Genomic DNA, 12,409 nt, shown 5'->3' on the forward strand with positions numbered 1-12,409 from the left:
ATTTGTTTTACATTGCTTTAGCCATGCTTTCCAAATAGAAAAATAATAATGAATCAATGATACACACAACTCTGGGAAAAAATACGAATCTATGTTCATCCTACTTACTTCCAATAGCTTTCTGTATTCTGGTGGAATTGTGCTTTCCCTTTTGCCCAACTCCTCAATGTAAGTGGAAGAAAGCGATTCCTGAAATATTTACAAAAACATATAATTTAATTAGTTGAAAACACTAAAGGAAACCTATTGAAACTGAAGTCATACTGTTATGAAGACATGAAGTTGCTGTAGGATTATCTACAATCTAGATAGAAACTGAGGTATTAAATAATAATTAAACTTGGACAGATCATAATACATAGGTAACTAGCTAAAAGTTATAAGGATCAAATGAAATATTAACAAAACACTACATTATCTGGCACATAATAGGTCCTTAATACATGCTATCTTCCCCACCCCTGGAAGATTAATTAACGATTACTTGAAAGTGACTCAACAAACATTTATTAAGAATCTACTAGGTGTTAGGCTATACTAAGTATTGATATTACATTCTAATTCTTTAATAGAATTAATTTATATGTATATTTTTGTGTGCATGTATGTATTTATGTACACATGTATGAACACAAATTCCATAATTTTGTGGTTCAGGAGAATATGTGGAATCAAGAACTGATTGATTTCTGTCTCTCTCTATCTCCAGGTTCTATCACAGTATCTTATATATAAAATGCATTTAAATACATGTTTGTTGACTTGAATTCCAAAGAAAATTTGAAAAAAAATTTAGGGAAAAAAATCAAGTCAATAAGCAATTATTAAGCACTGACTATGTACCTTACTGTTCCTTCCAAAGTTCCAAACTGAAGCTTATATAGTCAGTACTTTTCAATAAACAAGATATAAAATCACTACACTCTCCCCATCCTCAAAGAAGTCAGTTATTTGGACTTTAATGCTATTTTGACATCATTACCACAAACACATCAGAGTGAATTATAAAGGAAACTAATTTGAAAAAAAAGCCTTTCAATTCTTAGGAAATAAATTTTAAAAATAAAATCAGAGTAACCACAGAGCCTTTAAAAATAATCATTTACTTTGCAATCAACATAACTATAACCATGAATGTGTTAATGGTCCCTCCTTTGCTCCAGTCAGGGTTATAATATTCTACCCAAAGACCCAATGGATGGAAACCCTGAGGGAGTAGGATCATGTCATAATGATAGAGGTTTATAGAAGATCATGACCCACAGGGACAGTGGTCTCTGAACTAGTGTGATATTAGAAAGGATATCATAATTCATCCTGTTCTAGTAAAGGATTATTCCAAACATCTCTGAAAACCCTAAAAATACACTCAAAAATTAATTGTTTTATCTTTGCATCCCTGGAACTAAACATAATCCCTTCCATATAGTGGGAGCTTAACCAATGCTTCTCTAGGTAAATTATGTTTATTTATGAGCAGCAATCATCTAAAGTTAGATGGTACAGTAGATAGGGAAGTGAGAGTCAGTGGACAGAGGCATGAGTCAAAAAGTACAGGCTCAAACATATAAAAGTTGTGTGCCCTGAGTAAGTAATTTTTATCTGTGTCTCCTTGTTTCCTCTAAAGTGAGGACAAATTGAACTGTGAGGATCAAATAAAATGATATTTGCATAGTCCCTTGTCCACAATAGGCACTATCTAAAGACATTCCTTTTCTCTTCCCAACAGTGCATTATCTTGCAGTTATGGGGATCAATAAAGATTTGTTAAATGATTTTAATAGCAATAGTATTTTTCCATTCCCTCTATCATTATAAATTGTTATACTTGCTAACATCATTCTTAGAATCAAAAAACCTACACCTAGGTTCTTTTCTCTGGTACAGTGGAAAACATTCTAGACTGGAGTCAGAAAAATCTGAGTTAGAGTCCAAAGTAGTTAATAACTAACATAAACCTAGGTGAAGAAAAGGGGGGAAATAAGTAAATGCTATGTAAATACAGCACCTACTGCATGTCAGACATTGTGTTATGAGTTTTTAACAAATATTATCTCATTTCTACCCTCACAGCAATCCTGCAAGGGAGGTGCTGTTATGATTCCCATTTATATTTGAGGAAACTGAGGCAGACTGAGTTTAAATGACTTGCCAAGTCACTTAGGTGCCTGAATACAGATTTGAATTTGGGTCTTCTGAACTCTACTATCTGCATCAATTTGCTGCCACATAACACTTTTCAGTTTGACAAGCACTTTGTGTATTGTGTCTAATTTAATCCTAAAACAACCCTGCAATGTAACAACCATCATTATCCCCATTTTACAGATGAGGAAACTGAGGCTAAGAAAGCTCAAATGACTTGCTCAGGGTCACACCTAGTGGCTGTGATCTTCGTGATTCCAAGTCCAGGCATCTCTTCCCATACCACTTAATGGTCTCTAAATGCTTTATTTACCTAACTTACTAGCTCTGACCTTTGGTATGTCATTTTAGCACAGCTTCAGTTTCCTATGAATATTATTTCTACCCCTCACCTTATAAGCTGTATTGAGACAAATGTATTATGTCTGAGTTTACATTTATGTGATACTTTATTATGATATTATATAATATTATAATATATTAATAATTATTAGACAAGTTCTATAATTTCATTAGTACAGGGAACCCCATTGGTCTGATATAGATCAGCAAGATTTTTAAAGTTGCCTTGTACACTGAGAGGTTAAGTGTATTTATTGTCCATGGTCACAACGCTAGCCTAGGTCAGGGGTAAGCCCAGGGCCCAGACCTTTCTAATTCCTCAGCCAGACTTCTATTCACTATGTTGTGCTGACTCTTGATAGCTTCAGTAGATCATTACATAACAGATTTGCTCTCATCTGGTGAACCAATTCACTGTTCCACCTTTAACAAGTAACAGATACTGTACCGAAATAGGAGGTCCTGTGTATTTTGGACTTTCAGGTTCATTTTCTTCTGGTCCTCCTAATGTGTCTATTAAGTCATCTAAAGCATCATCTAAGGAACTCTGGAAAAAGAAGAAAACAATTCAGTTAAGATCAATCGAGAGCAAAGATAGATGTTTGAATTTCGAGGGGAATGACTGAGCACTGAGTGTTTCTTAACAAGAAAAACTTCACAGTGGAAACATCCACTCAAAGTATCATTAGTATACACAGTACTCTAGATGAGGTATAAGAAGTCCAGACTATTTAGTGGTACTATCAGGCCCCTCTTCCCAGAAGCCATATTCTTCTTCATGCAGCCCAAAATCTCCAAGAAGAGAGACCCAGAGGAAGGTGCTCAGAATGAGCCTGAAGAACCCTGTGTCCATGACATAGTAGGACTATCAGGCTCATTGAGCTGTAGAAAAGATGGAGTAGAGAGAAGTTTACAAATATCTGAAGTGATGTCATCTATCTTTTTAAATTCTACTATGTTATAGAAATGCTTGTTTTATTCCATAATTTAAAACTAAAATAAATAATTTTTTTTAAAAAAAGAAGTTTCAAAGAGATGAATTTACTTTTGATTTGAAAAAAACTTCTCAACAGTGAGGCTCATCTAAAAGTGGAATGGGGTATCCTGAGAGAGGGTGAGTTTCCCCTCCTTGGAGGGATTCAAGCAGAAACTAGATAACTATTTGTTGGTTATGCCATGGATTTTCTTTTTTGTGGGTTTTTTGGGTCAAGGATTTTCATAGCCCTAAGGCTTCCAACCAACTTTTTAATTTGGGGATTCTGCTATACTAGGCCAACTCCTACAGTTATGACTACTACCAGTTGATGCTTTTAAAGTACCTTACATTTGCAAAGCTTTTTACATAGATTATCCCATCTTATACCAACAACATCCATGGGAAGCAGGTATTATAGCTATCATCATCTCAGTTTAATAGACAAGAAAACTCTGGGTCAGATAAGCTAAGTGTGACTTGCTCATAGTCACTCTTCCAGTAAATGAAAGTAGCGAGTACCAGTATCTCTGAACGCCAACTCCCATTCATCTTATGACTTCTGGATGTGAAAAAAAATCAGATTTGACCCATGAAAAGTCTTGTGAGAGAGGGCTGTGTCACAGAGAGTTTAAGTGACTTGTCCAGAGTTAGAGATTATGTGTGTGTGTGTGTGTGTGTGTGTGTGTGTGTGTGTCAAAATAAATCTTTAAAACTATATATTTTGAAATAGGTACTAATCTGTATTGGTAGAGAGGGTTTCCCACAGTAGGAATTCCATATTCAAGTCCAAAAACAATTATTAAATATCTACTAGGTACCAGGTACCCTTCTAATTGGTGAGGATACAAAGTAAGGCAAAAATCCTGTTCTCAAGGATAATGATGATGATAATGATAATGTTTGTCTTTCATTCTCAAAAAAAGACCATGACATCAGGGAGGTGATGTCATGACATACAAGTGAAGGGTGCTATGCTAGGTCTCAGCCTCACTTTCTCCTCTGGAGTCATCTGAGTCCGGTGGCTAGACATGAGTCAAGACAGCTAGAGATGACCCTGGATATAAGGTAATCAGGGTTAAGTGACTTGTCCACAAGTGTCTGAGGTAAGATTTGAAATCAGGTCCTCTTGACTCCAGGGCTGATACTCTATCCACTGTATCACCCAGCTAACTTCAAGGAACTCACAGTGTAATGATGGGGAGAAAGAGTGGGGAATAGGGGAGAGACAACATGTCTAGCTTTTTTAGTTTTATGAAATGAAATTTTAAGTCAACTTTAAACTATTTGAATGGGATAAAAATATTCACTATATATGTACACCTATATATGGAGGGTATAACTATACATATAAATCTATGTGTAGCTCTAATTTATCATATATATGTTTATATATTTGTTAAATTATTAAATATAAGGATAACTCCAATCTACTATATATAGGATATATATTTGCTATTTATTATATATTTTATAGTACATATATTTGTTTATATATATATATATACACACTATATTTACTATATATAGTAAGTTGGAACTATACCTACACTTAATAATTTAACAGGTCTCTATATCAATGAAACTATAGACCTAATTAAAGATTGAAAAGTGACTTTCAGATATATTTAATATTTAAGAAAGAATACAAACACTTTTTAGCTTACTAATATACCTAGACCTGAAAGCATTAATTTATCAAAAATAGATTTCCTTTAGTTAAATCCTTGGATGTTCTTAATTACTCTGGAGGAATATATTTATTACTAGGATCCATAAATTTAGGTAATCATCAAATTGGGAAAAACAGCACGGCAATTGTGAATAAATGCTTTATATAAGAATTTTACTATTGTCTTCCTACCTTTTTAGAAGGTTTACTAGATTCAGATTTTACTATTTGAGATAGAGATGGAGATTTATTTTCTTTGCTCTGAAAAAAAAATAAGAAAAACCAAGGAAGCATGCTAAAATTGATTAATGTCTTTATCTGTACTAAGTATTTTTTAAATGAAACAGCATTAGTTATAAAATGGTTCACAATTCCTTACAACATCCAAGCATTTATTCTTAGCCTAGTTTTTTTTTTCTTTTAAACAAAGTAAGAAATTGAGGTACACGGAAGTTTGCTTGCCCTTGAACTCTGGCTTTAACCAAGGCAGGTAAGAATTCACAGCCTTTCTTACTTTCTTAATTAAGGTTTAATTTTCAGTGAACAACTCTGGATTTCTTTAGATTTACAATCTAATTTGTTTAAATTTTGCAAACAATCTTAAGTGGGGACTTGATCTACTATGAACATAAATGAATGTGTGGCATTTTTCTCATTTTCATTTAGGGTCAAACTTTAGAGAATCTCCTTGAACCACTCCTGTTTCTCCTTCTCCCTACCCAAAATCTCACTACCATATACTTGTTAATTGTTGACTTAGAGCTTCAAGAAGTCCCAGTCCTTCCAGAATTTTGGAGGTGTGTCAAGAATCTGTGCATTCCACATTTGTTCTGTATTGCTATATTTCCATAAATGGAAACTTCATATTTTTACCTCTCATTATATTAAAGGCTTAACTTGCAATGTCTTTCCTCAAGGAATCTACATTTCCAAGCCATGGCTAAACATTGAATAGTTAAACTAAAATGAGGATTCCAGTGTTTTCTTTTAGAAATAATTCATATAATCAAGAATCCATCTCATATTTGCCTGATAGTAACCCTCTACAACAGCCCCAACATATGATTCAAATGTCTACTTTAAAGATCTTTAGTGGAGAGGGAGACATTACTTCTGAAGTTAGTCAACCTTTAGATGACTCTAATTATTAGGAAATCTTCCCTTACATAAGTTAAAAACAAAACCCAAGCCAAAACAAAACAAACGCCACCCCCATAACTCTTGGCAGTTTCCCCTGATTAATCTAATTTTTTTTCCTTTAAGCAGAACAAGATTTCCCTTTTCCGAACGAGGACCCCATAAATATTTGAAGACAGCTGTGAGTCCTTCCTCTCTATAGAATTTTCTTATTCAGGCCAAATAACCTCAGTTTCTTCAACTTATCAAATAGCATTTTTTTCCAGTTTTCTTACAATCCTACTCACCCACTTTTGGGCATTATCCAGCTCATTTGTCTTTCTGAATATGTGATATCTAGACCTGAACATAAGACTGTAGATGTGGCCTATCTGCAGCATATTATGGAAAAAGTATTCCCTTCCTCAGCAATATCTAAAAAAAAAAACAGATGTGAGACCTACAGGCTCATGGTGGCTTCTGTTATCATGTGGTTATTTACTTCATAATATAGTTTGTGAGATGTTGCAACTACAGAACTCATTTCAGTAGTCAATCACATCACTAGCCAGAGACTTGCTAGGTGACTTAAGCCTGAAGGTTGAGAGAAATTTTTTTAAAAGATTACACATCTGTGAATGATATATTCTGAGACCAGTAGCTGTTTCCACCAGAAGGGTTTCAAAACACACTCAACTTGCAAGTCCTCCTTCTTGATCTATGAATCTCTTAGGGCAGTCATCTCCTCTTCACTGCCATTGCTACCACTTCAATTTAGGACCTAACCATCTTAACTATTAGAAAAGTACTAGCTGATCTTGCTTCTTCTAGCTTCTGTTTTCTTCATGTATTTCTCATTGCTGCCAATGTCATCTTCCTAAAGCACCACCAGCATCATTATGTCCCTCACCAGCTCAAAGAGCCTCAGGTTGGTGGCTCCTCAATGAACACCAAATAGAGATGATAAAACTTTTAGATCTAGAACTAAAGGCCTTTTGCAATCTGCCTCTAATCTATCTTTCCTAAATTTATCTCAGCATTTCTCTTTAAAAACTCTGTATTCCAGCCACTAGACCCTCTCTGTCCCCTTCTTTTGCCCTGCCTTCTTCCATTTCCCTTCATTTATACACGTTGTTCTCTCTAGACCTGGGAATTGTCTTCCTTTCCTCTGAACCTGTCATTACTTTTGCCTGTTGAGTTTTGTCTCCTTCAGGGATTATTTTACAAATGTCTAGTGAAAAGGAAGCTCTCATCTCAAATTTCTAGTAGTACTTATTTTGAAACATATCTAATGGTAACAAATAACTCCCATTAGGGGTAGCTAGATAGTGTAGTGGATAAAGCATTGTGTTCAAATCTAGTCTTACTAGCTGTGTGACCCTGAGAAAGTCACTTAAAATTGTTTGTCTCAGTTTCTTCATCTGTAAAATGATCTGGAAAAGGAAATGTCAACTATTCCAGTATCTTTGTCAAGAAAATTCTAAATGGGAACATGAAGAGTTGAACACAACTGAAAAGCAGCAACACACTCACATTTATATCATGCTTTAATATTTACAAAATGCTTTCTGACAACCTTGTCACCCAAGGGCCATTTGTGTAAGTCTTAACTTCTTTATAATGCCTCTTGCAGACAAGAGTGTTGTCCAATTTTACCTTTATATATTCCTAGTGCCTGCCAGAGAAGTTGACAAATAATAGCTGTTTAATACATGTACATTAAATTAAAGCTCACCCATAGTCCCTAACTCGATATTATCGACAAATATTTAAAGTTTACATGTTGGCTACCATGAGGGTACCCTCAGAGTGTTAATTCAGTTTTAAGTTTTAATACTTGGAAAATAAGTTTTAGTTTAGCTTTAAACTACTAAAGTTTAAAACTGAACTCAGACTTTGGGGACACCCTGCACCAAGTAGATGAATAAGAAAAGTCACTTCTGGAGAAAAAAAAAAGTTCCTAAGCAAAAGATGTTACCTAATTATTTTTCTTCTTCTTCATAGAGTTATGATATTTATGTGCTCATATACCTATCAGCTAATTTTCCTATTTCTTTTTCAAACAAGACTTAAAACTCCACATGGTATAGTAGGCACAGATTTGGGGTCAGAATGTCTGAATTCAAATTCCAACAGACACTATCTTGTGTGAATCTGGGCAAGTCATGTAAACTCTGTCTCAGTTTTCTCATCTATAAAATAAGGTAGCCGGATTTGATAAACTATAAGGTTCCTTAGATCTTATGAGTCTTTTGGATGTCTTTGTTTTTAAGGGTTTGGGTTTAGAGAAAGATATGAGAGAGGAAAACTGTTTTTGTTTTTCAGTAGTGTTTGACTCTTTTCAATCCTACATGGGATTTTCCAGACAAAGATACAAGAGTGGCTTGCCATTTCCTTCTCTATCAGATTAAGGTAAACAAAGGTTAAGTGACTTGCCCAGGATCATACAGCTAGTGAGTGCTAAGGTCAAATCTGAACTTGGGTCTTCCTTATTCTAGATCCAGTGCTCTATCCACTGAGCTATCTAGCTGCCTCAAAGTTACTATGAACCTGTTTCAGGTCATTTATATATTTGTTCTCTTACATCTGCATCTGCTTCTACAACAATTCATCTTGGTTACTTTTCAGGATTAGGAGAAATTTGGAGGAGGTACCCCTTGCCCTAGTTGTTCTTCTGTACTTCTAGCCAGGATTTCTTGGAGTGCTAAGACACCTCAGTAGAGGGCAAAGCTACAGAACTAGCACCTGAGGGCTCAACATACACAACAACCTCTATATAGAGGAAGGATTATTCTTCTCTTTTCCAGATACTCTTGGAATTTTCTATCCAATTAGTTTTACCTGGGGACCTTCTGCTGGTTTTCCTGTTGGCTGGTCAGAGAGCTCTTTTCCAGCAAAAGGCTCTGTAGTTTCTGTGGCCAACAACTGCTTAGAGGGGCTTTTATGCTGCAAGTAGAGAAACAAATATATTATTACGATAATGCCTCAAAGTTACTATGAACCTGTTTCAGGTATTAATTTATAGATTTGTTCTCTTACATCTGCTGCTACAGCAATTCATCTTGGTTACTTTTCAGGATTAGGAGAAATTTGGAGGAGGCACCCCTTGCTCTAGTTGTTCCTCTGTACTTCTAGCCAGGATCTCTTGGAGTGCCAAGTTCCCCAACTAAGACAACCCAGTAGAGGGCAAAGCTACAGAACTAGCACAACAACAACCTCTATTTGGATGAAGGATTGTTCTTCTCTTTCCCAGATACCCTTGGAATTTTCTATCCAATTAGTTTTACCTGGGGACCTTCTGTTGGTTTTCCTGTTGGCTGGTCAGAGAGCTCTTTTCCAGCAAAAGGTTCTGTAGTTTCTGTGGCCAACAACTGCTTAGAGGGGCTTTTTTGCTGCAAGTATAGAAACAAACATATTATCACGATAATGTATCTTAAATTACAATACTGATGGAGTTTTCCAAGTGGTATACTGTGGTATACCACTTGTATACAGTGGTATACAAGAGCAAAACCAAATTGTAGGTACTTACCTTTCTGTCCACTTTTGCCTTTTCTTCATGAGTATCTTTCATATGAGGCTCAGCAGCCTGCCAATTTCAAATTATAGAAAACATTTAACTGAAACCCATGGGCAATGAACAGTGGTTTCAGTTTACTGAGGTAGAAAGAGAACAAAGGGCTAGACCTAAGCATTACGTTCCTCTTGGGAAAGGCAACATTAGTTTTCAGGTCCTAAAAAGTTATGTTCTTGGGTCAATATTCAAATAATATGCCTATAATGTGGATAATCTGCAGAATGCTAAAAGTCCAGATAAAATGTAAAAAAAAAATCCATTTCTAAACCATCACATTGGTCAGTATGTTGTTGTCACTTTGGAATTATAATCTTCTAGGTGTTGGTTTATTTTTCACTTTTTACTGGGGTGCTCATTGGGCTGCAGACGCATCTAAAGGATGGGGGTGGGGAGGTAATGAATTTATCTACTTGCAGGTCGATAGGAGGGAATTTCTAAAACTTCAGGGAATGAAGTTAAAAATTCTTCCTTATTTTCCTAGATCTCATAATGCATTTTGATAGATATGACTTGATTATCTGATCAATAATTGGTGACACAACAAAAGAAAGTTTTATTCCAAGAGATTCACTTCCACTAACCAATCCAGATCAAGGAACTTGCTAGGTTGGAATACTCTCTCCTATTTAAAGTAATTCAGGTGCTTTACTGAATGAGCCAATTCATTCTTCAATTATTCTTTGTCATTTGCCATTGCTCCCTTTCTGCCCCTTTCCCATCTTCTTTATCTCTTTCACCTTGTTCTCCTCTTAAAACAACACACCTAAAATCTAAAAGATGGATTTGAATAAAATAAACTGCTGTTCCTTATGCTTAATTTTCCTCTATGAACTGTCTCATTTTTATTGTAGCAATAGTTACACATTAAAGCGCAAGCAGAGGAGAATCTCTCTACCATTGATATATAATAAATACGTGAACAGCAATATAGTGCCATTAAGTAAAAATATTAGAGTTTCACGGAACCTTAGAAATCATCTAGTCCAACTACCTAATTCTAGAGGAGAAAACCCAGAACTAGTGAGGTTAGCATGATTGCCCAAGAACATCTGACTAGCAAGTAGTGGAGATGAATTGAAAATCCTTATCTCTGGTATCATACTCTCTATATTTCTGGTTATTTTGCCATCTATAATTCTCTGTAATAACAAGCATGGGACAAAATAAACATAAAGAAATAAATCTCATACCTTGGTTGACTGTGATTTTCCTTCAGTTTCTGTTTTTTTAGCCTAATATCAGAAATAACACAGACAAGTAATTTTAAAAGTTTATAAAGACTGACATAGATTTTTCCTCAGAGAATGGTACTTAAAAGAGCAAAATATAGAATCACTGGTATTTCCCTAACTTCTAAAAATAACACTAACTTAACTCGTAAAAATTATATTCCTCTTTCATTTTTCAAAGTGATACTTTACAATCTACCTTTATTCTTACCTATTTAAAGAGTCCTTCAAAAGTCTTGTATCACATTATTATTGAATTCATTATTATCAAATATCACTGATGTATAATAAGTAAATAACCAACCACAGCTCCCAGTCTCTCAGACAATGGTGCTTCTATGTTTTCTGCTGCCACCGAAGCAAAACTGCTTTCTTAATCCATAAACAACATACTCACCTTGAATTTTAGTTGATGCTTTAAAATCAAGAAATGCACGTTAGAATAGAGAAAATAGAAAAGTGAACTTTAGTGGCAAAGTGTTTCTGAAGCCAAAGTGAATCTACCAGAGAAACTGTGGTTTGGTGCCTAGTTCTTTACAAAAAAATGGTGAGCTTAATATATTAGTATATGTTGAGTATGCCCATTAGTGTCCATTAGTAAGGCATGCCCATGGTGCCATAGACTCACAGAGACAGAAATAAAATGAGCTGCATGTCACCTGGGGACTTTTCCTTTTCTTGCCATGATAATGCAGTCCTTTAGTCTGTTTGATTGGAGTAGCCTGACATTACAATATATATTTATCAGGACTTCAAAAAAAATTAAGTCTGATGAAATAGTCAAATGCTTGAAGTATTGAAAAAGGCAAAAAACTAATTGGATTACCAACTTTCATGGTTCTCTCTCTGCATATAAATATATAGATACATATGTGTGTATACACTTATATGTTTACATACACACATGCATATATATACATATATATATATATATATGTTCTGAAAGGAGAACTTAATTTAAAATCAAATAACACTAGCAAAAATTTCAGAAGATTCCTTTGCTCTCTGCTAACAACAAAATCAGATTTTTTTCACTGGAGAAACAATTTTTACCTCTGTATAACTACTTCTTGGACATTGTTTACACCTATGATACCAAGAATTAATTATGTGATTATCACTAAATCTATAGGGACTACCTTTAATAGTATTCCAATTTTCCATCAACAGAATCTTAATGTATTTTATTTTTTAAAGTTTTGTAAGTTCTCTTTACTACAGAATGTTGTAATATACTGATAGCTAAGAGGTTTAAGGATTTGTGAAAAACTCAGAGAGGTTTTTCTTTCTTTTGTTCCCTTTCTTGTGTACTTATTTCACTCCTGTCTGATTCTTTGTGACCCCATTTAGGAGTC

At 34.7% G+C, this 12,409-nt stretch overlaps 1 protein-coding gene across 7 annotated transcripts in view; it reads right to left on the minus strand.

Moving 5' to 3' along the window:
• LOC141496993 (calpastatin-like) overlaps positions 1–12,409 on the minus strand; it is a 132,894-nt gene that overhangs the window by 44,279 nt on the left and 76,206 nt on the right. For 4 of the 7 annotated variants that reach the window (XM_074199577.1, XM_074199571.1, XM_074199574.1 and 1 more), the window contains 8 exons: positions 11,714–11,776; positions 11,016–11,057; positions 9,781–9,837; positions 9,536–9,640; positions 9,090–9,194; positions 5,325–5,393; positions 2,936–3,034; positions 109–189 (listed from right to left, as the gene is read on the minus strand). In XM_074199577.1, coding sequence (XP_074055678.1) covers positions 109–189; positions 2,936–3,034; positions 5,325–5,393; positions 9,090–9,194; positions 9,536–9,640; positions 9,781–9,837; positions 11,016–11,057; positions 11,714–11,776 — 621 coding nt within the window. The remainder of the gene's footprint in view (positions 1–108; positions 190–2,935; positions 3,035–5,324; positions 5,394–9,089; positions 9,195–9,535; positions 9,641–9,780; positions 9,838–11,015; positions 11,058–11,713; positions 11,777–12,409) is intronic. The other 3 variants (XM_074199572.1, XM_074199576.1, XM_074199573.1) reach the window with 2 other exon arrangements.

This window comes from Macrotis lagotis, chromosome X (assembly GCF_037893015.1).
Source record: "Macrotis lagotis isolate mMagLag1 chromosome X, bilby.v1.9.chrom.fasta, whole genome shotgun sequence".
NCBI classification, from domain to species: Eukaryota; Metazoa; Chordata; class Mammalia; order Peramelemorphia; family Peramelidae; genus Macrotis; species Macrotis lagotis.